Source organism: Siphateles boraxobius, unplaced genomic scaffold, assembly GCF_051911475.1.
Source record: "Siphateles boraxobius isolate OS27281-9 unplaced genomic scaffold, OSU_SipBor_1 15, whole genome shotgun sequence".
Lineage (NCBI taxonomy): Eukaryota > Metazoa > Chordata > Actinopteri > Cypriniformes > Leuciscidae > Siphateles > Siphateles boraxobius.
This window is the reverse complement of record NW_027508755.1, coordinates 4,053,182-4,075,609: the sequence shown is the minus strand read 5'-3', so window position 1 is coordinate 4,075,609 and position 22,428 is coordinate 4,053,182. Positions and strand designations below refer to the sequence as shown.

General features: G+C 39.3%; 1 protein-coding gene across 1 annotated transcript; it reads left to right on the top strand.

Annotated features, from left to right (window-relative positions):
* The first annotated feature begins 4,339 nt into the window (after positions 1-4,339).
* LOC143738583 (5-hydroxytryptamine receptor 3A-like) lies at positions 4,340-20,172 on the top strand. Its single transcript, XM_077230576.1, has 10 exons — positions 4,340-4,352; positions 4,447-4,622; positions 4,716-4,760; positions 4,880-4,989; positions 8,346-8,518; positions 8,627-8,787; positions 12,219-12,429; positions 17,162-17,293; positions 18,153-18,172; positions 20,056-20,172. Exons 1-10 carry the CDS (start codon positions 4,340-4,342, stop codon positions 20,170-20,172), a joined length of 1,158 nt encoding a protein of 385 aa, XP_077086691.1.
* The last annotated feature ends 2,256 nt before the right edge of the window (positions 20,173-22,428 follow it).

Sequence of the window (22,428 nt, the reverse complement as noted above, 5' to 3'; positions counted from 1 at the left end):
TTTAAACTGGATCGCTAATCCTTCACATGGGCCATTGTTGTTTGGATCTCGATGATTTTGTGTGACTGTTTTGTCTTTAATAATAGTATAGATTTAGTATAGATGTTATTATGATATCATATGTGTTGCCGTCCCCTCACAGTCCTCATGCCATCCCCCTTGTAATTAATAATAAGGGAGGGTCATTGTGTAATTTCAGATTTCTTTGACTTTGAAAACCCCTGTATTATATTAAACTGACAGGTCTGTTGCCCTGTAGCAATATGAATAAACAACACATAATAGCTTTGGTCATTTGGTCATCTGTGAGCGGTAGCTTTTCTCTCCCTGCAGGGGTGTCATCTTATATTACATGTAGAAAGGCTCCAAAGATGATTGTTTTAAGTATAGTCGTGTATTTGGACAAATATTTGACTTTTTATATGTTTAAGGCATTATAATTCCTGTCTGTGATGCGAGTCCCCGGGTGTTATGTCAAGGTTATTGATTCTCTATAGTAAATAAAATATTTTGACCGTATTTGGGAGGTGGTGCATGTTTCTCACAGTGCTTAAATATGACCATATGGCCAATATCTGCTCAAGAGTGAATCCTCATCCTTTAGCGAAGCATTTGAGGCACTTGGGATCTATTGAGCATGTATGTACTCTGGCTAATGTTTGCTGCTACCTCAGTCTGTAAGTACATTTTTTAAAAACAAACTAAATTCCAATTAAAAACACTTTACAAGTGAGGTTAAATTCATTATTATTAGTTAATGTATTAGTCTTACCAACACAATATGTGTTCACTCAACATTTAAATGTATTTAACACTTATTATTTAGGATATATTGCTTCTACACCAAGAGAAATCAGAATTGCTTTTAAAAATGCAAAAAAACATCATTGATTCAATGGAATAACAAATTAATAGTGATTAATGAGATGCTGTTTTTTCCCTTATAATCAAGCGTAGCGTAATTTCTGTCAGATCACGTTACTGAAGCTCGCATCAGTGACTCTCAGCTGATCCACGTCTGCATGGATGCATGGATGCGCAGGGAGTTATTTTCCAGAACAGAACCACACCGCCAATCCAAACTGTATGCTAATTGTCTATTGTATTCAACGATAGTGGTCCTAACAGAAGTGATACTTTTGTACACAAAAGAGTACACTTTTTTTAAACAGAATGAGTGTTAATCCTAAAAGAACACACAATTTCATGTTTCAGCTTTTCCACAAGAGCAAAATGCATTGAACAAACTCAATTTAACATTTAATACAGCTCAACGTGAAAAAACAACAAACAAAAAAAACACGAGAAATATAGGTTGAACTTACACATCGAATTTCTAAGAATATTGTGAATTTTGAACTCTATACTATTGGAAACTCTACATCGATTTAATTGAGAATAAAATAAGATTGAAACCTCAATCTCTTTTAAACTGGACACGCATCATCGCTGAACATTTAGGAATATCTCAAGTGTTCAGTCTGTAGCTCACAGTCAGTGTTTAAAATCTGCTGCAGTCGTTGGAAACAGTCTGTAAGTGTGTTGTGTTCAGTCATTCCTAGAATATTTCAGCTAGTCGTTGACTGTGTCCCAGGTATTATAAGAGTCTGCAGCGTTCTGGCGCTTTCTTTAATTGCATTGAACTTTTTCCACAGAACGTATAAGTTCCTCATCGCTCCAGTGCCACCTTCAGGCATCTTTTAGAAGACACTTAAATCCATCTAACATTAGAACCCTTGTATTAACTGTATTATCTTAAGTATTAAAACTGAAGAAATACATTTTGTCTTTCACTGTCATATATCCAATATGTCACATTTTTGAAATAAAGAATTTGTTTTCTCGTTTTTTGTCTTCTAAACGGAAAAACAAAGAAACCATTAATTAATCACATATTCGACCCTTCTCATGAACATAAATAAACAAATATTTTTTTTAATTTTAATTTTTATTTTCATTACACTTTGTTCTTATCCGCCAAATGGAAAACCAAAAAAAAAAAATAAAAAAAAATGGATAAACAGGATGAATATTCAATCTCTAGATGGGCGGGAATAAAAAGCCCCTTTCTGCTGATTGGTCAACCAAAGATCAAGCCGTGCGGTCATCAGTTCTTACTGAGCTCCGCACAAAAAATAATCTGTGCAACTGTATCAGATGACTGAGTTTATTGCAACTACATTTAATCTCTTTCTCATCAAACAGCCAGACTAATAAATGGCTCGACAGTCGACACAAACCATAGCCTACCGGGGCAGAGCCTAGACAGAGCTTAATTGCATGTAACATTAGCCATTGTTTCTTGGGGAAAATATTCTGGTATGTAGACTCTCAGAAAAAAAGGTACAAAAGCTGTCACTGGGGCTGTACCTTTTCAAAAGGTACACTTTAGTACCTAAAGGGTGCATATCGGTACCTTAATGGTACATATTAGCACCTAAAATCAGAGGTGGGTAATTCAGGGGTCAAAGAGTAAAAGTCCTGCCATATGTTTATTCCACCCATGAACTCAGTCAGCTGATTTCACTAATTAGTTATGTCTCCTGTCTGAATTAGCAAATCCAGGCGATTGGAACAAAATACTGAGGAGGACTTTTACTTTCTGAACCTGGACTTTACACCTCTGCATAGCAATGCCACATGTCAGCCAAGAGCAAATAAATAAACCAGAACTGGACCTTATTGTAGCCAATAATAAACAACTCCACAAACAGCATTACCAGCTTCACTTATTACTAATCAGACTGACTTTATTTCTGTCAGACGTCTACAGAAGTTTTATTGAGAATTAACAGGGTTTTAACTCTGTTTTCCATTTTAAGTCACCATAACAGTGATTCGTGTTTCCATTAGTTGGGCTCTTAACTCTTATTATATATTTTGTTTTTTTTAGCTGCTGCGACAGTGTGTTTATCAAACACATTTGGAGCAGCAACGAAAGCTAAAGTGAAATGAGATCAAGTTATGATGGTTATTTGTTGATGGTTTTATAATCCTCATGAAACCGACTGATTCACTGAAGTATTTTAATCTAACAATTATGTTGTTACATTTTTTCACATCACATACCTTGTGTTACTACAGGATGAGATCAAGCAATATTATAACAATAAGTTAGAAGACCTTAACGAACATGAGCACAAAAAAGTCAGTTTATAATGACACACACAGACATCAACAATCGGCGTATGAGTCTCAACAATGGTGACAATCAAAAGTACTAGTGTGCTGCAATGCATGCTGGATACCACCATAGTACAAAACTCCCAGCATGCATTGCAACATGAATAAATTATGCTGAATTGTCCTATAATTTTGTTTGATTCTAAATATTTGCTATTATTTTTTTCTGTTGTTTTTGTTGTGATTTAGTAGCTTTTCAGTGATGTTCTGAATTAATCTGTTTATCTAAATATTTGTGATTGTCACCATTGTTGAGATTCATGTGCTGATTGTTGATATCTGTGTGTGTCAACGTTGGTTAATTTTTTTTTATTCATTTTTGGTAATATGTCTAAACTGATTGTTACATTGCTGGATCTCATGCTGCAGTAATAGGGTTTGTGATGTGAATATATTAGTGGAACAAGATAATTGTTAGATTATAAAAACCTCAGTAAATCAGTCTACTTCATGATGATTATAAAACCATCAACACGTAACCATCATCACCTGAACTTATATCACTTTAGCTTCCTTTGCTGTTGCTGATGTGTTTAACAAACACACTGTCACAGCAGCTAAAAAAGACAAAATATATATGAAAAGAGTTAAGAGCCCAACTAATGGAAACACGAATCACTGTTATGGTGACTTAAAATGAAACAGAGTTAAACCTCTGTTAATTCTCAATAAAACTTTTTTATTCAGTTTTATTCGTCTGAAAGAAATAAAGTCAGTCTGGTTAGTAATAAGTGAAGCTGGTAATACTGCTTGTGGAGTTGTTTATTCTCCTCTGTTGAGATCTTCACAGATTTAATGTTTCTTTTCTCTTCCAGTTGATTTCATTTAAGGCTGTTGCTGAAATTACTCCATATTTAATATACACATATGTTTTGGCTACGATAAGGTCCAGTTCTGGTTTATTTCTTTGCTCTTGGCTGACATGTGGCATTGCTATGCAGAGGTGTAAAGTCCAGGTTCAGAAAGTAAAAGTCCTCCTCAGTATTTTGTTCCAATCACCTGGGTTTGATAATTCACACAGGAGATAGAACTTATTAGTGAAATCAGCTGACTGAGTTCATGGGTGGAATAAACATATGGCAGGACTTTTACTCTTTGACCCCTGAATTACCCACCTCTGATTTTAGGTGCTAATATGTACCATTAAGGTACCAATATGCACCCTTTAGGTACTAAAGTGTACCTTTTGAAAAGGTACAGCCCCAGTGACAGCTTTCGTACCTTTTTTTACTGAGAGTGTAACAGAAAGTCTCATTTCCACAGTGTGGGTTTCTGCTGCTGAAAACTGCAGTGATATAGAACATGCTGCAGCTTATAAGGCACTTTTTGAACATCTCGGCCTGGACAAGAACGTTCAGACGACCCACATGCGGCCTTTACCCTGGGGCCCTGTTACCCATGTTTATGTGGACCTGTATGTGACCTCCATCATAGATGTGGTATGAGTCCAGCATGCTTTACCTTCTCATTTGGGTCATTATGAATGTCAAGCAGGTGTAGCATGCCCTCAACACCATCATTTTTATCTACAGAATGAAAAAGACCAGAGCTTCTCGACACAGGTCAAAATGATAAGTGTAAGTGTTTTCAAAGCCAAATTTCCTTCATATTTCACAAAGTTTTAACTGATTATCATGAAAATATCAAGCATCTCATCCTTAGAATAAATTTGAACTTTATATTCTTAACTTTCCAGGCTTGGGCAAATGAGAATATGGACTGGGATGAAGATAAATTTTGTGGAATAGTGACACTAGCAGCCCCAAAAGACAGGTTTTGGACTCCAGACATTGGAATTGTAGAAAGGTAAAAAAAAAAAAAAATACTTTTCAGAACTTTTATATTTTGCTCTCTTTCAATAATAGCAGGGGTGTCCAATCCCTTGATTTTACATATTAATTGAATTAATTAGTTATGGAAAATAACGCAAATACAATGATTTTATGCACCCCCGACCTACGTCTGTTGAATGGTGATGAACATGAAGCAAGGCAACCACTCACTGCATAATGTAGCCCACACTGTAAAACCTTGGTAAAATACTGGCAAATTTACTGTTAATTGTTCTTTACTGTATTCTACAGTATGTTTCTGTAAAAATGCCTTGTATGTAAAAATAACTGTTGCCAGTAATTTACTGTTAATTGTAAAAAATTAAATTCGAATTAACTAATTTCACTTGCAGAAACCGACTGCATTAAATTTACCAACTGTCATTTAAATGTATTAACTAAAATTTATAATGCACAAATAATGTGAGTAAAGTATTACCATGTACTTATTTAATTTCAAACCACTAACAAAATATTGTACATAAAAATAATTCCAATACACAGTCACCGCAACATGCGGTTGCAAATAAAGCAACACGTAACATATCAATGATTGTATATCTTCTCCTGGACTGAAGCACAGGCTCTACTCTTCAGCACAAAAGAACAAAATCTTACAGTAAACTACTGGCAACAGTGTTGCCAGTATAAACCTGTTTTATAACTTACAGTTTATTACTGTTAAAATACATTTTGTGGGTGTGTCTTTTTATCTTACACTGTTAACCCTTTCAAGCCCACAGGAAAATCCAAACTACAAAGTGTAAAAACTAACATTGACGCAGTGTTACAGTGAGATAAATAAGTGATTAATTAAATGATTGTTGAGCATTAGTGATGAACACCTAGCCTGGTAATACCAGACTCTGCTACTTCACTTTGCTTCGTACACAGAGTCTGGGATAGCATAATAGAGAAGTGTTTTCTCTCTCGCTAGGGGGCGCGTACTGAAGTTTAAAATCATTGGTTACCCGTAAGCCAATCAGATAAGTTTGTTTATGACGCATGTTATGCGCCGACACAGCCGCATCGAACCACAGACATCATGCATCGAACTCAAATCTATGATCGAACTTCCACTGTAAACACTTGATGATGCGAGCGAAATACCCGAGTGAACATGGCTGTAAACGACTTTTTTGATCTGTGAGTGATGTAATAGAATGACTGCTGCGCTTGACAGGGCACAAACGAGCAGAGAGAGAGAGAGAGAGAGAGAGAGAGAGAGAGAGAGAGAGAGAACCCCGGCCGCGCGCGTGCACTCCCATGTCTACAAACAACACGAGCGCTGTCTTGCTCTCTCTCCCTCGCGCATATTCATAAAAATCAATCAACAAGATAGTAAGAGGTCGGAAGACCGCGGTTTCACGTGGAGCATTTGGAGATTTTTAGAGATTATAGACTCTAGGAACAACATCTCAATGAACAACATCTCAACTATAAAGGCATGTCTCATATAAGTTAGACGCCTATCTCAAGTACAAGCCGGTGCAGTTCGACGATTTGGGCAAATAAAAGCCCGGGCTATTATTTGAAGTTTTACGGTATTTAAGACCTGGAAAAGAAAAGAGACACTGACCTGTCAAAAGGCTCCCCAGTCTCTCGCTGACGATCGGTAATAGTTGATAAATTAAACTTTTCCCAAAGGGAGTAGGGCCACAACATCACCTCCATTCAAAATGTTTAATACACACTCTTCGTGTTCGGGCTTCAGTTTGCTAATGCCGGGAATATTCTCCACAACAGAGCGAATTGCATCCGCGTCTCCATATCAGCGGTCGTTTTCGATTTCCCTGACCTAATCTTAAACACGGCGCTTACCGACTACGTCACGGCTTTCAGCCCGCCCTCTGTTCGTTGATTGGCCAGGCTGTTTTCAGGCCGGTGGAAAACAGAAAGATAGGCTGCTATCTCAGACTGACTACAGGAGCGAAATGAAATTAGCGGAAGTAGGAAGTCTGACGTAGTCAGGCTAATGAACACCTGCTGTTAACAAGGAGAATCACTGAATTAAATGAGGAACACATGAGCAGAAAATAGAGAAACACAAGAACTACAACTGACTTCCAGCCATTACACATTATTACACTTATTATTAACCAGTATGGCTTTATTTCTGTCATACATCTACAGAACATGTTGTTTAATTGAAAATGTTTGGTTTGAAGTTACCATTATGAAGATCAGTGTTTGCTTTAGTTGGGATGCTGACGCTTTTCTATTTAACATTAATTTTCTTTTTGTTGCTTGAACTGTGTTTTTGTAGGCCACACATATTTGCACACACATGGTATCTGAATGTAATTTGTTATATTCATTAAGATGACAAAATCATCATATAGCCTGTTCATACACTAATCTTCTTCAGAGTTTAATCCTGTATCATAAGTGTTACATTAACACCGCTGTGAAACTACAGCAATGAGTTAAAATTAAACACTTTAACACATCATGCACAACCAAAGAGACATAACTAGACTCTTTGCAGAAACACAGGGATATCTAAAATCAGGAAATGTCTCTCAACAATGGTAGTATTTTTTTTTATGCAGCAGTCCATGCTGGGAGTTTTATACTATTCTGGAACCCAGCATGCATTGCGACATGAAACTTTTGATTGTCACCATTGTTGAGATTCAAATGCTGATTGTTAATGTCTGTGTGTGTCTGAGTCAAGCAGGAGATCAAAATGTTTTAATGCATAAGATGATTTTAATATCCTTCAGAATAACTGGTTGAAGATACATTGTTGAATTTCATGCTGTAGATTAACAAATATTTATTAACTTAAACATAAATTCAAATTACATATGCATGATGAGATCAGAGAATAAAACACAATCAGAATGATTATGACATAATCAGAAAAACTATAAACACCTGAACATATTTCTCTTAACTTTTTCTTCCAATAATAAAAAGTTATAAACATACTCACAGATACAGTTGTCAGAATCACATTAAATTTATAAAGTCTATGGTCAACACACCAACTAAAGCAAACATGATCACCATCATGGTGACTACAAACTTTATTATTTTCATAACATTAACAACTAAATATCTGTTAATTCTCAACAAGAACTTTTGTAGATGTATGAAATAAATAATGTTAAACTGATTTGTAAACTGTTATCACACAGTTCTTGTGTTTCTCTTTTTTTCCTGTTCTTGTTTTCTGTCCTTCAGTGATTCTGCATATTTGATTTGGAACACAGACTCTGAGTGTCGACTTTAAACGCTGTTAATTTACAGTATATTCCTGTAGGCTATTCTCTCAAAAACAACAAATATAACCCAGAATGCATTATTATTATTTTATCCATTTAGCATCAAGACAGAGTTTGGAACAAATGATTTCCCGTATGTGCAGTTGACCAGCTATGGCTTCACAGTCACATCTGACGTTTTAACTCTGACCACGGCCTGTAAGATGAACTTGTACAGGTTTCCCTTTGATATCCAAAGCTGCAATCTAACACTTCTATCTTCAGCGCATTCAGGTACATCTGAAACCCATGAATCAATGTTGACAAACACATAAATGGAAGATAACATGATTTATAAACAGTTTGACTTTAATTTTAATGAATATAATTCTGTTCCCACAGTAAATGAGCTTGTAATGAATTCACTCTATGGTTCAGAATGGCTGACCCAAGAGTCGAAGGAGACCTTTCAGGCCCAGGGAGAGTGGGAGCTCCTCAGTATAGATATGACTTCCTCTAACCTCACTTTCATATGGGGTGTCAAGCATCAGCTGATATTTCAGGTACAGAGCACAGTGTAGAGCATTAAAGGGTTAGTTCGCCCATTTAAGACATGAAGTTGTATGGAATCCTTACCAGCACTATAGTGCATACACACTGACCCACTCTGTAGTCACCTCCCTGCTCAGAGTTCTGGCCGCTGGAAGTTTTTCAAGAAAGCACTCCCGATTAGTTTCCGGGGCCTCAAAACTGTGCGTTTTTACGTGAAAAAATTATTTGCGTTTCAAAGCTTGATTAATTTAACACACAAAAAACACGCCGGTCAAAATTCGTACCTCAGTTTTAATCGGCTCTATTTTATTTCCATTTCTATCAATCTGCGCTGCTGTCAACGTCAACAGTGCGCACGTTCCGATCAGCTGTTCCATAGTGTTTACACAATCGATTACGAAACGACGTAAAAAGTAGAAAATGAACGATGGTGCGAACTTGTAAATTCCCAGGCTGTGACCACAAGAATATGCCGGGATGACCGTTCAGATTCCATAGTTTTCCTGTTTCGGATATAGCTACGAGACAGCTTTGGCTGGTTGCCATCGGCTACTCTGCGGGAGCTAAAATATCCAGAATCAAGGATTAACGTGTGTGCAGTGCTCACTTCAGCGAAGACGATTGTATCCCCAACCGAGGAGGAAAAAGAAAAAAACTGATTTTAAATAGTTTTGCTGTACCAGTACCACGGGTAAGCTCTATTTACTAACTTTATGATCCCATGTGTAAACTGTACGGTAAACAAGCTGATGTTTAGACTCCAGTGGAAAACACGTGAAAAGATATCTAATATAAAAACAGTATATAGGGATACGGGTACAAATCCCGTTCTATCTCCATCTGTTGAAGTTCGGCATCGGTATACTCCGTTTCATAAAGGTATCCCTTTGGCGTTGTGCTAAAATTACTTTCATCCTCATCTGTTCCGTCTGACCTTGTGCTAAAATTGGTTTCATCATCAGAAGTTTCGCAGTCAGACATGTTGTCAGCGAGTCGCGCTATCAACAGCTGATCGGAACGTGCGCACTGTTGACGTTGACAGCAGCGCGGATTGATAGAAATGGAAAGAAAATAGTGCCGATTAAAACTGAGGTATGAATTTTGACCGGCGTGTTTTTTTGTGTGTTAAATTAATCAAGCTTTGAAATGCAAATCATTTTTTCACGTAAAAACGCACAGTTTTGAGGCCCCGGAAACTAACCGGGAGTACTTTCTTGAAAAACTTCCAGCGGCCAGAACTCTACAGGTGACAGCAGAGTGGGTCAGTGTGTATGCACTATAGTGCTGGTAAGGATTCCATACAACTGCATGTCTTAAATGGGCGAACTAACCCTTTAAGTAAAAATTATCAAACCAAATAGCAAAATATGTGCCAAAATACATAAATGATTTCTGTTTTTTTTCTTTATTTGAACCCTTAAAGGGAAAGAGCAAAAAATATCTTAGAAAATAATTTATTGCTATTATCTAAAACAGGGGTAGGCAAGTTCGGTTCTAGAGAGCCGCTGTCCTGCAGAGTTTGGCTCCAACACTGAGAAAAACCTCACCTGCCTATAGCCTTAGTAATCCTGAAGACATTGATTAGCTTGTTCAGGTGTGTTTGATTAGGGTTGGAACTAAATTCTGCAGGACAGTGGCTCTCTAGGACCGAACTTGCCTACCCCTGATCTAACACATTATATAATTGTATTCAAATAATACAATTATAGATTTATCTTTCCATGAACATTTCAATTCAAATCTGATGTACTACAATAAGCATGTGATTTAGTCTAGAGTCTAGAAAACCATGACACAGAAAGCAGATTTCTGTTAATCTGATTGAAAGGGCCATTTTAGTCTGTGTATATATCTGTGTATATTAAATATTGAGTCATCTCAGCCTTAATAAGCATGTTAACAAGCATAATCACTGAAGGAAAGAATAGAACAGAAAAAGAGACGAGCAGAAACACAAGAACTACGATTGACTTCAGACACAGCCTTAGATTAGATCAACTGAGAATAAAAGAAGACATCATTCCACATGTGCCAAATGTGTAACGAAGTACAAATACGTTACCTTACTTAAGTAGACATTTTGGGTATCTATACTTTACTGGAGTAATTATTTTTCAGCTGACTTTTTACTTTTACTCCTTACATTTTCACGCAATTTTCTGTACTTTCTATCCTTACATTTTAAAAATAGCCTCGTTACTATTTCATTTTGGCTTGTTTTCATTCCGGCTTGTCATCGTTAAAAAAAAAAAAAAAAAAAAAACCTATCCAGATAAAGCGCGCCATACGGATAGAGTGAATTTTATTGTGGTTGGATGAGAAGTATAAACATATACCATTCCGACACCCTATTGGTTTGTACGCGATCCATCGCACCTGCAATGTGACATTGTTGCCATTAGCTATACTATATAATTGAGCATAGTACATATCAGGAAGGTATCAATCAGGATTATGAGTTATTGAAATTTTTGGATTTATCACTTGGATTAATCATTCATTTTGACAGCACTAATGTTTATTGTATATAGACATTAACCATACAAGGGTAATAGTTACTAAGCCTGCCCTGGGTACACCAATGTTCTTGTCCGCTGCCCTCACAGATTCCTGCTAAGCTTATGTACATTTACATTCCAATAAAGGTTATTGATAACATGCCTCTGAAGTTTGACTTTTTGCATCATTACAGTACCATAGGCATTACAATACCTATACAATGCCTATAGTCTAGCAACTAGTACCTAAGCAACTAGTCATCATATCTTCCGCTCCATGAAACACGTCAATGCTCAGTAGTACGCATACATGGTTCTTTAATGTATTTGTATTGTAGTAAAATGCGTTCATTTTCAATGGGCATATATGCGGTTGAAACAGGTAGACTAGTGCATCCCAAATTTTTCAACATTAACATTTTAATAACATTATGGCCTTTAGAAATTTTTTTTTTTGAGGAGGTGGTGGAGTGAACTATAGGCCCCTGTGGCGTGGCCTAAGCTTTTGTCCATAATGGCATTTTTTTCCTTACATTACTTTTATACTTTAAGTAGCTTTGAAACCAGTACTTTTACACTTTTACTTGAGTAAAAAGCTTAAGTTGATACTTTAACTTCTACAGAAGTCTTTTTAAACCCTATTTATACTTCTACCTGAGTAATGAATGTGAAACCTTTTGAAACCTCTGTTCAATAATGACAGCCTTGCCTCGAAATTACTGTGAAACTGGAATGCCAGTTACAATTTCAGGTTTTATTTTTCAGCTACAGTGCATAACTGTGAAGATTCAAAGCTTATTGAATCATGTAATTTTTTTTTTACATTTGCCACATTTTGCATTCACTGGTGAATTAAATGGCAGTAGTTTGACATGCTTACTTGATGCTTCTTGATTTAGATTCACTGCTTTAATTGTTAAACTGTTTCTGTTCTTATATGACAGATCACCATCAAGAGGAGACCTCTACTGTATCTCGTCAATTTCATGCTACCAATTTTTTTCTTCGTTGTACTGGATGTGACCTCCTTCTTTATTGACACAAGTGGATCAGACAAGCTGAGCTTTAAAGTGACTTTACTTCTGTCTATTTCTGTGATGCTGCTGATTCTTAATGACACACTGCCCTCTACAGCTGATAAAATCCCACTGATTGGTGAGTTTCACTTAAACATGATAATCATGGCTTAATTTGTTAAAAATGCAATTGCATAAGATGCGACTTAATTGGAGGCTTGTAGTTAAAATCCAGTTTCATTCACAGTCCTGTTTCTGTTTCTTTTCTTTTTTTAGACTTACATTTGTATTAATATTTGGTTTACACAAAAGCTTATTAAAGCTTCTTAAGTTTCCAGCTAAGAGCAGTAAATGATCACAAATCAATATTTTAATTAGCTGTCATGACCCCAACTAGTTATATTACAATTTCAATGTTCAATGAGCTTCACATGTCAAATCAAGTCTCATTTATTTATAAATAAATGCGCTTTTTATAATACAGATTATTTTTAAAGCAGCTTTACAGTGATAACAGGAAAATAATGCAACATAGTTTGTTCAGCTGTACAGCAGATCTAGAAGAAAATACCATCATAGTCAAACTTAAAGGGATACTCCACTTTTTTTGGAAATAGGCTCATTTTACAACTCCCCCAGAGTTAAAGTGTTGAGTTTTACCGTTTTTGAATCCATTCAGCCGATCTCCGGTTCTGGCGGTACCACTTTTAGCATAGCTTAGCATACATCATTGAAGTGGACAAGACCATTAGCATTTCTCAAAAAAAATGACCAAAGAGTTTCGATATTTTTCCTATTTAAAACTTGACTCTTCTGTAGTTACATCGTGCACTAAGACCGACGGAAAATGTAAAGTTGCGATTTTCTAGGCTGATATGGCTGGGAACTATACTCTCATTCCTGCGTAATAATCAAGAAACTTTACTGCCGTACCATGAGTGCAGCTGGCGTAATGATATGACGCAGCACCTGAAAAAAAGGCTACCTTCCGTCAACATAACCAACGTGACAACCTGCTTGCGCAGGGAGCGTTCCTTGTAGCATGGAGACATTTGTGACAGATGATTCAGAGGACATATACTACAAGGAACGTCCCCAATGTCCCCAACTAAGCAAGCCAAAAGCCAAAGGTGACAAAGGTAACAGTGGCAAGGAACCAGAACTCCATCAATTGACAGAATGGAGAAAAAAACCTTAGGAGAAGCCAGGCTCAGTTGGGGGCCTGTTCTCAGCGAACGAACAGTGTATGATTATGACTGAGGCAGCATTACAGGTCAGAAGTTAGATTGGATCGGAACATTCCTAATATTATCCAATTCTGGTTGAAGATCACAGTCACGCCTGTATGGAGACGGGTTTGTTGAGGATCAGTGCCGATGGCGGTCGTGTCGATGAGGCCTTCACAGGGGAGAGATTAGTTGACAATCTCTCCTGACACTTCAGGGATGCGTTGTGGTCCACCATCCATTCTGGATACGGCCTGGGTCTGGGTGACTATATCATACGTTGTGGTCGTGTCTAGGTGCAGGTCCTCCATCTGATCTGGATACGGCCCGGATCCGGCTGACTACATCATGCTTTGTGGTCGTGTCTAGGCGCAGGTAAACCTTCTGATCTGAATCCGGCCCGGATCCGGTGGACTAAATCATGCGTTGTGGTTGTGTCTAGGTGCAGTTCCACCATTTGATCTGGATGCGGCACAGATCTGGCGGACTACATCATGCGTTGTGATCGTCTCTAGGTACAGGTCCTCAATCTGATCTGGATACGGCCTGGATCCGGCTGATTACATAATCCGTGTGGTCGTGTCTAGGTGCAGGTCCACCATCTGATCTGGATACGCCCCGGATCCGACAGACTACAGTAAACCTTGGGATAAATAGAGATACTAATATTAGTGTAGATGCCATCTTTCTTATGATGTATCTAGTACGCCGGGTTATAGGAAGTGTTCGGTTCCAGCTGACCTAGTTCCAGCTGAACAATTTTACTATATATATATATATATATATATATATATATATATATATATATATAATATACATCAAAGAAATCTTTACATCAGAGAAATCCAGACAGCAATGAGGTATCCCAGAGAGCAACATAGTGTCGGCCCAAATCCGGGCCACATTTGTTACATGTGGAGTTCACGCGTACAAGATGTGGGCCGGATCTGGGCCGACACTATGTTGCTGTCTGGGATACCTCGTTTTTGGATTGCTGTTTTTCATGTTTTTGATTTGAACCTGAGACATTACCACCATTGCTCCTTTGTCAGCACTACTCCATTTGTGTTCATGGACATTCCTTTGCCATTCATGGTCTTTTGGAGTTTCATTCATCGCTCGAGTTTCAGGTTATCGATTGGATACCAATTGTCTTTTCATTCAGTGTATGATATCTCATCTCATACTTGGTCAACTGTGCATGGACTCTTATGTTGAATATAGAATATTGCTGTACTTTATTGAGGGCTAAAATGGGCAAAAATAACTTTGTGACAGCCCAGATCCGGCCCACATCTGGCACATGTGGAATGATGATCTGGCCCACATGCAGCATGGAATGACCTCGAGCAGAAACAGAACTGACTTGCAGACAGATGAAATCAACTGAAGATATAAGAAGACATTAAATCTCTGAAAATCTCATCAGAAGAGGATTAAACAACTCCACAAACAACATTACCAGCTTCACATATTACTAACCAGACTGACTTTATATCTGTCAGACGTCTACAGAAGTTGTTATTGAGAATTAACATTGCTGACTTCAAGACCTTCAAGATCATGTTGAGGTCAAGCGGATCTCACCAGCAACGGTTCATGCGTTTAGCAAATGCAAGGAAGCTGCTTTCTAGGGCTGGGAGGGGTCCCAGGAGTTTTCCATCGAAGATGTCCCTCTCTTGGTCTGAGGCACTTTGTAAAGCCAGCCATTAGATGTTGAGACGAACGGCCTCTCCCTCAAAAAACTCTTAGAGGACCAATCGGGGGAATGCTGTGGGAGCATTCGCCTGAGCGGTTACAGATGAGGGATGGTTTGCTCATCTTCCGCGCCATCAAGAAGGCCTGCATCATCCGTGCAGCTCATCAGTGTGTATAACTGTTGCCCACTGAGTTGAGCAGGTTAAAACAGTTCATTATAATTGTAATGGTCATCATTATCAATTATACATATTTCCCATTACTACAAGCCCAAGTGTTTCCCATTTTTTTGGCCTGGTGTTGACTTTTCACACAGATACATCTGTGTACATAGTTCTTGTTTCCTGCCAGGCCCGCCAACAGGGGGGGACAAACGGGTCTGTTGTCCCGGGCCCAGGGTAGTGGGGGGGCCCAGAACTGGGCCCTCATTAAATTATGGAATAATTGTTAAAAAATAAATAAAATAGGCATATTTGTGGAAAAAATATCTAATATTTGAGTTACATAAAAGCTTTTTATTTGTTTTCTTCCTAATTGTCCTTGAAATAGTGGTCAAGAACCCCCCCACCCCCAAAACAAAAATGGTTTGGCCACTGATCAAAATTTGATGTTGTCATTTGATTTGAAGTTCAATAGGATAACGTTACGCTCAAAATGTCCGGTCAGCACAAGTCCGGTGCTCAGAAAAGAAAAGAAAAGAAAGGAGAAGAAGAGAAGAAAATAGAGGCCTTCGAGATGTCCTAAACAAATATTTTTAAAAAGGTGGTGACGGTGAAGCTGGAACTAACGTTAGTAAAGTCAACGTAGAGCAAGGTAAGAAACAGCGCAGCCAAGGTTTTTGAGTGTTGTCGAAGACCCGGTACTTCGGTACCAAGTCGGTACTATTTTTTTTTTAAACGTCACGCCACAGTACCAGGTTTTCTCAAACCCGGTACTTGATGCGCGTGCATGCCCGAAGCGCGTGCAGTTGCGTCCTCTTCATAAAAGTGCTGAGACATTGCGACCGGCGGTGCTGCTGATGTGGTAGCTGTAAATCCACTTGTTGATAAGAAAGGAGGAAAGAGCCACAAATGGAAATATTTTGGATATTAGCTCATAATAGTGACGCGGTGCGCTCGTTTTTACAGGCGCGCCTAAGTTCATTGTTGCATAGCAACGACAGACGCCACGGGAGAGCACGCGGTCGTGGAAAGGAGAAAGCGGTGCGAACTGCGCTCTCCATGATGACGAGGAAGTATTAGCAAAGAATTCATTGATTTCTAGCCCTTGCATTAGCTTTACTACTAGATATATTTATGGAGATGAGAAATAAAAAGCCGGCTGAAATGCGTCACTGTCATCATCGGTGAACAGATAATGGGCCAGATCCGAGTCTATTTTTGCTGCGCTGCTCATGCTTAATTAAAAGCGAAAGCACACTTTTGATGGGCAAAAAATAAATATGATTTCACACAAAAAGTGCCCAAAATGCACAGATTTTGCATGTCTGTGTTTTAACAAGAACTGTAGTAGGCTATGTCAGAAAAGAAAATGAAGTCATTTATAGAAAATGTACCCATTTAAACGTGTTTTTATTATTCAGTTTGGGTAAAAGTATATGGTGTTTTATAAAAATTAAAAGAAATCGTGGGGGGTGGGGGCCCATCTAAGATTATCTTGTCCCGGGCCCAGGCAAGACTGTCAGCTGGCCATTTTCCTGCTTCCTGGATTTCTGCTCCTTGTGTTTTTGTTGTTTTATTAAATAAACTTTAACTGCATTTGGATCAAACTCTCCCTCATCACAGTTTACAAGTACTGTATTGCATAATTTGTGTCTATGGGCCATAAACATAAGACACAGTAGAATAAATACACTGTGGAGTTTCTAAGGTCATATGATAAAAAAAGTTGTTAGGTACATTGCAGAGCAGGAAAGCTTTTGCAGTCATAGTTTCCTGTTTTTCCCAGGGGTTTACTGCAGCGTGATTTTTAGTCTCATTGGCATCAGCATTCTGGAGACCATCCTTGTGAACTTTATAATGGCTAGAGGAGCTGAGAAGATATCAGTGGAAAACACAGCTGCTGTTACTGGTCATGATGGTAAGAGTAGACACCATCTGATGATGGTATTTGATAACATTTTAAAATAACAGTGGTTGAATAATCATGATCTCATACCTGAATTAACAGTTACTTCAACAGGAACTAATTAGTAAATGCAATGACTCATCAAAAACGAATAAAGAGCTATACCCTTTACTATTACTGGAGGCATAGGGATTCATTCCTGAATAATAACCACATTAACTAAGTGAGAAGATGTTTGATAGTTAATGTATACATTTTTGTCAGATTAAACTAAATGACTATATATGAGAGAATGTGAAGTACTCAGACTTAAATTAAACACGCATAATTTAAAGGTGCTGAATGTAATTTCTTTGACAGTTCTAAAGCATAAAAATACCATAACATCACAGATTTTCGAAACATGCTAAGTTCAAAATCTTGTTTCTCTGAAAAACGTGTGTTTGACTTTATTGAAAACGGAGCTGTCAAGTCGGACACTTTCTTCTTCCCGTATGATGCTCGTTTGCGTATTATTGGGGGAAATAATTCTCCCCAATATTTTGAATCTAGACTGCAGTACCCATTCTAACTTTTAACAATCATTGCATAGAATATGATTATTCTGCCATTATTTACAGGGATCCTATTTACAATATGTGTAATTTTTACCCTTTACCTTCACTAATGTTTGGTTAACGCAGTCATTAATCATCCACACCGGATCCTCATCAGCACACTTATCAGCACTCTTATAAAGCCCACACACAGTCACTCAACTTAGGCCTCTGACTGGCCAACAATTTAGGATACCACCTTACCTTACCTTACCACCTGACTGTCATTATGCCAGTGTTAGTGTCTATGTCTCATTTGCTCCACTGTGATTCAGCTCTCCGTTACCCAAAGGAGGTATTGTTTATGTATTGCGGCCCAAAGAAAGAGCTGCTAATGAGGCATTTATGTATACATTTGATGTGAAGGAGCATTTGGACCAGTAAATGGTTTCAGATTTAACTGATTTTCAGATTAAGGCACTCCATTGGTGCAAAATAATATATATATATATATTTTTTTTTTCTTTTTTTTTTTTTTCTTTACAAATATGATCAAAGTCACAGCTTAGATTTAAATATACTTAATAAAAAAAATCTGTTTTTGAACCATTAGGTGCCTTAACACAAAAATACTTTTCACTGTTTTTTTTTTCTGTTTTATATGTATATCTGTAAATGTATATCTGCCATTAACACAAGCGAGGTACTTCTGTCTTTTTACTGTTAAGGTACAATTCGCACATCAGCACCAAAATACTATCATTTCGATGACACAAAACTGGGGCCTGATGTATAATTTTTTCCATACATTTCATCCTAAAAAGTCCAAAAGTCCCTTTATAAAACCCAGTTAGGGGAAGATTGTGCATACATGCATCTCCATCCTGTCTTCTCCCCGAAATAACCATATAGAGAGCTTACAGCGCTTAGTTTTTCTATGCATATCCCCATCCACGTGATACCACACAGCAACAACTCCAGTGTTAAATTAACTCTTCTGGGAGTTTATATGGCTCCAGACTCAAGAGTGTTAAACTGTTAAAATATGAGTGTTAAATTAACACTCAAGAGTGTTAAAGTAAATGAGATAATTAAGTGATTAATTGAGTGATGATTGACCATTATTGAAGACATCTGATGTTAACAAGCATAATCACCAAAGGAGAAAATCAATTTTTTAAAGCCACCATTATGGGAATCAGTGTTTGCTTTAGTTGGGCTCATGACCCTTAAACTGTTAACATTAGATTTTGTTTGGCTGTTGTATCGGAGTTATAAATGCCAGATGATCAAAGAGAAAAGGTGATCCGATGGTGTTGGTTCTGTTTTGACATAATCATCACTTGAAATGCATCACAAAACTCATTTAGAGCCTAATCTCTGACTTAAAATGTATATTGTTGATAACAACATCACAGCGATTCTACAGCACAAGATCCAGAATTTTCCAAAGGATTTTTAAAAGTTGTTCTGAAAAAAAAAAATTCTTTCTTTTAGGCACACACAGATATCAAGATTCAGTGTATGAATCTCAACAATGGTGACAAACAGAATATTCAATTAGGAAAAGGAAATGACTATTACATTTCAGATCATAATTTAATCATACCGCAATGCATGATGGGAGCCATGAATGAGTTTTGATTGGTGGCCCCCTGAATGCACTGCAACATGTTCTCTTACGAGAGGTTCTCGAGAGGTAATATCTTACGCTAGGGGAAAAACTCTTTTCCACAAGATATTGAAGCCAAAAAAATTATCCTTAATTTTGAATTAATGTAAAACACGTTGCGGCAGCATGCAGACATAGGCAAGACGGCTTGTGTGCCTATTGGCTGACCTGCGGCAACAGCAGCAGCTTATCGAGAGAGGCCCTACGTGACGCCATATCCAATGGGTGCGCTTCGCGCCTACTTCGTCACGTCCCGCCGAAATGGGCGTGGACTGGGCCTATAAATACAGCTCGTTACCCTGATACAAACTGATTTTTCATCTCTTCAGCAAAACTCACGCATTGTTGGATCCGGAGTGAAGAAGCCGCGCCGTCTGAGAAAAAGCCGCCGCCGCTTCCGCCATTGGTGACGACGAGATAGCTGTATCTGTGGAGGAGGACAGCTGGTCCATCCTGGCGTCGGACAGTGAGGATTGGGTGAGCTCTGTGGACCTCCCCCCTCTGCCCGCGAGTCATCAGAGAAGCGGGCCAGCATCGAATCCGAGCTGATACATTTGCTCTCACAGGCCGCGGCGAGCCTCGGCCTTGAGTGGAAGGCGCCCACACAGCCCGCTCTCGCTCTGCCGGACGCCGCCCCCCTCCGCTTGAGCCCCGGCCGAAGATTGAGCTTAAAGTCTTCCTAGCCCTCCTTGGTAAGCAACGGTCTTTAAGTCTCGCCGCTGCCAGACTCGCACCGAAAATGTTCACTCGTTCGGTTCCAGAAAATGCGACGGTTCCAGTGTATTCTGCAGTAAACAAGCCGGTACCACGGGCCGCTTGCATGCACACAAAAGCCGTTTTTACGGCGACCCAGATAAATCACATGAAAAATGTAATTTCTGGTATCCCAGCCACGGCCGATGGTGTTATGAGTGTAATAAAAAAAATGCACAGAAAATTTTTCTCTTGTTCAGTTCCAGAAAATGCGACTGTTCCAGTGAATTCTGCAGTAAACAAGCCAGTACCACGGCCCGCTTGCCTGCACACAAAAGCCGTTTTTATGGCGACCCAGATAAATCACATTAAGAATGTAATTTCTGGTATCCCAGCCACGACCGATGGTGTTATGAGTGTAATAAAAAAATGCACAGAAAATTTTTCGCTCGTTTGGTTCCAGAAAATGCGACTGTTCCAGTGTATTCTGCAGTAAACAAGCCGGTACCACGGCCCGCTTGCCTGCACACAAAAGCCGTTTGCACGGCGACCCAGACAAATCACATGAAGTGTGTATATTCTGTATTCTGGCCACGGCCGATGGTGTTATGAGTGTAATAAAATGCCCACGACCCAGTGTTCATTCCTACACACAAGCACAGCCCACTAAAGTACAGGGCTCGCACAAATAAAATCGACTCATGTCAATTGTGCATTACATGTAGTGAATGTGCCCACAACTCAGTGCCCACAAACGCTACACAATGCATGTCCCGCGGTTTCTGTAAAAACGAAACCAACATACATTCAGTCAGCTCAGGCCGACGGTAACTTCTGTGCAGTAAATGTGCCCGCTGTCCCGCGCCCACGTTCTCTCACAGACATGTTGAACCCCTCAGGGTTTTGTCCCGGTCGCTCTCTCTCCGCAAACTGCCTTAGAGAAATCGAGTGAGGCCATCGGCTCATGTCGATTGTGCATTACATGTAGTGAATGTGCCCACAACCCAGTGCCCACAAACACTACACTATGCATGTCCTGCGGTTTCTGTAAAAATGAAACCAGCACACATTCAGTCAGCTCAGGTAGACGGTGTTTTGAGTGCAGTTAATGTGCCCGCTGTCCCGCACCCACATTCACTCACAGACATGTTAAACCCCACAGGGTTCTCCCCGCTCATTTTCTCTTCACAAAATGCCATAGAGAAATCGAGCGCGGCCAGGCTGCCCACTGTGATCAGCGCGCCCCCCGCCTCAAAGGCTGCAAGCACAGTGTTTACTTTAAAGCACACCGGAGCTCTCCGGTCGCCACTATGTTGCGGCCAGAGCCCAGATCTCATTTTACCCCTAGCTATTCATGCAAATGCGTGGGCAAAGCTTCCCGAGGTATCAAAATGGGTGCTGAACACTATAAAGAGAGGCTATTCGCTGCAGTTCAAGCCGAGATAGCGAAACTATTGAGCAAAGGGCCCATACAACCTTTATCTCAAGCTCAGAGCGAAGGGGGTCTATACAGCAGATATTTTCTGGTACCAAAAAAAGACGGGGGTCTCAGTCTCATTCTAGATCTGAGACAGCTGAACAGAGTGCTAGTGAAACGCCAGTTCAGAATGCTCACGACCAGGAAAATCCTCGCGCAGATTTGCCAAGGCGACTGCTTTCTGTCAATAGATCTGAAGGATGCCTATTTCCAAATACAAATAGCGTCATGTCACAGGCGATTCTTGAGATTCGCCTTCGAGGGCCAGGCATATCAATACACAGTCCTGCCGTTCGGCCTGTCCCTGGCACCCCGTACATTCACGATGTGCATGGATGCTGCTCTCGCACCCCTGAAACTTCGGGGCATGCGAATATTGAACTACTTGGACGACTGGCTGATTCTAGCTCGATCACACTCAGAGCTCATAGAACACAGGACCATATTACTCAAACACCTCGAGAATCTAGGTCTCACAGTCAATTGGGCGAAAATTTTGCTGTCTCCCAGTCAGAGAATATCTTTTCTGGGCACAGAGCTGGACTCCGGAGTGCAGACTGAACATTCAGCGCGACACGAAATCCTTCCGCTGCGGCACTATAATCCCGCTCAAAAGGTTTCAGAAAATGCTGGGTCTCATGGCCTCAGCATCTTCAGTACTCCAGTTGGGTCTGCTTCGCATGCGCCTGCTGCAGTTGTGGCTAAAAGCGCGAGTACCGCCTCGGGCATGGGCCTCTGGCCTGTGTCGCCTTAAGGTCGATCAGAAATG

Coding starts and splice junctions, on each gene's coding strand:
- LOC143738583 (XM_077230576.1), top strand. Junction 4,623..4,715: donor TGACCTCCATCATAGATGTG/GTATGAGTCCAG, acceptor TTTTATCTACAG/AATGAAAAAGACCAGAGCTT. Junction 4,761..4,879: donor CACAGGTCAAAATGATAAGT/GTAAGTGTTTTC, acceptor TTAACTTTCCAG/GCTTGGGCAAATGAGAATAT.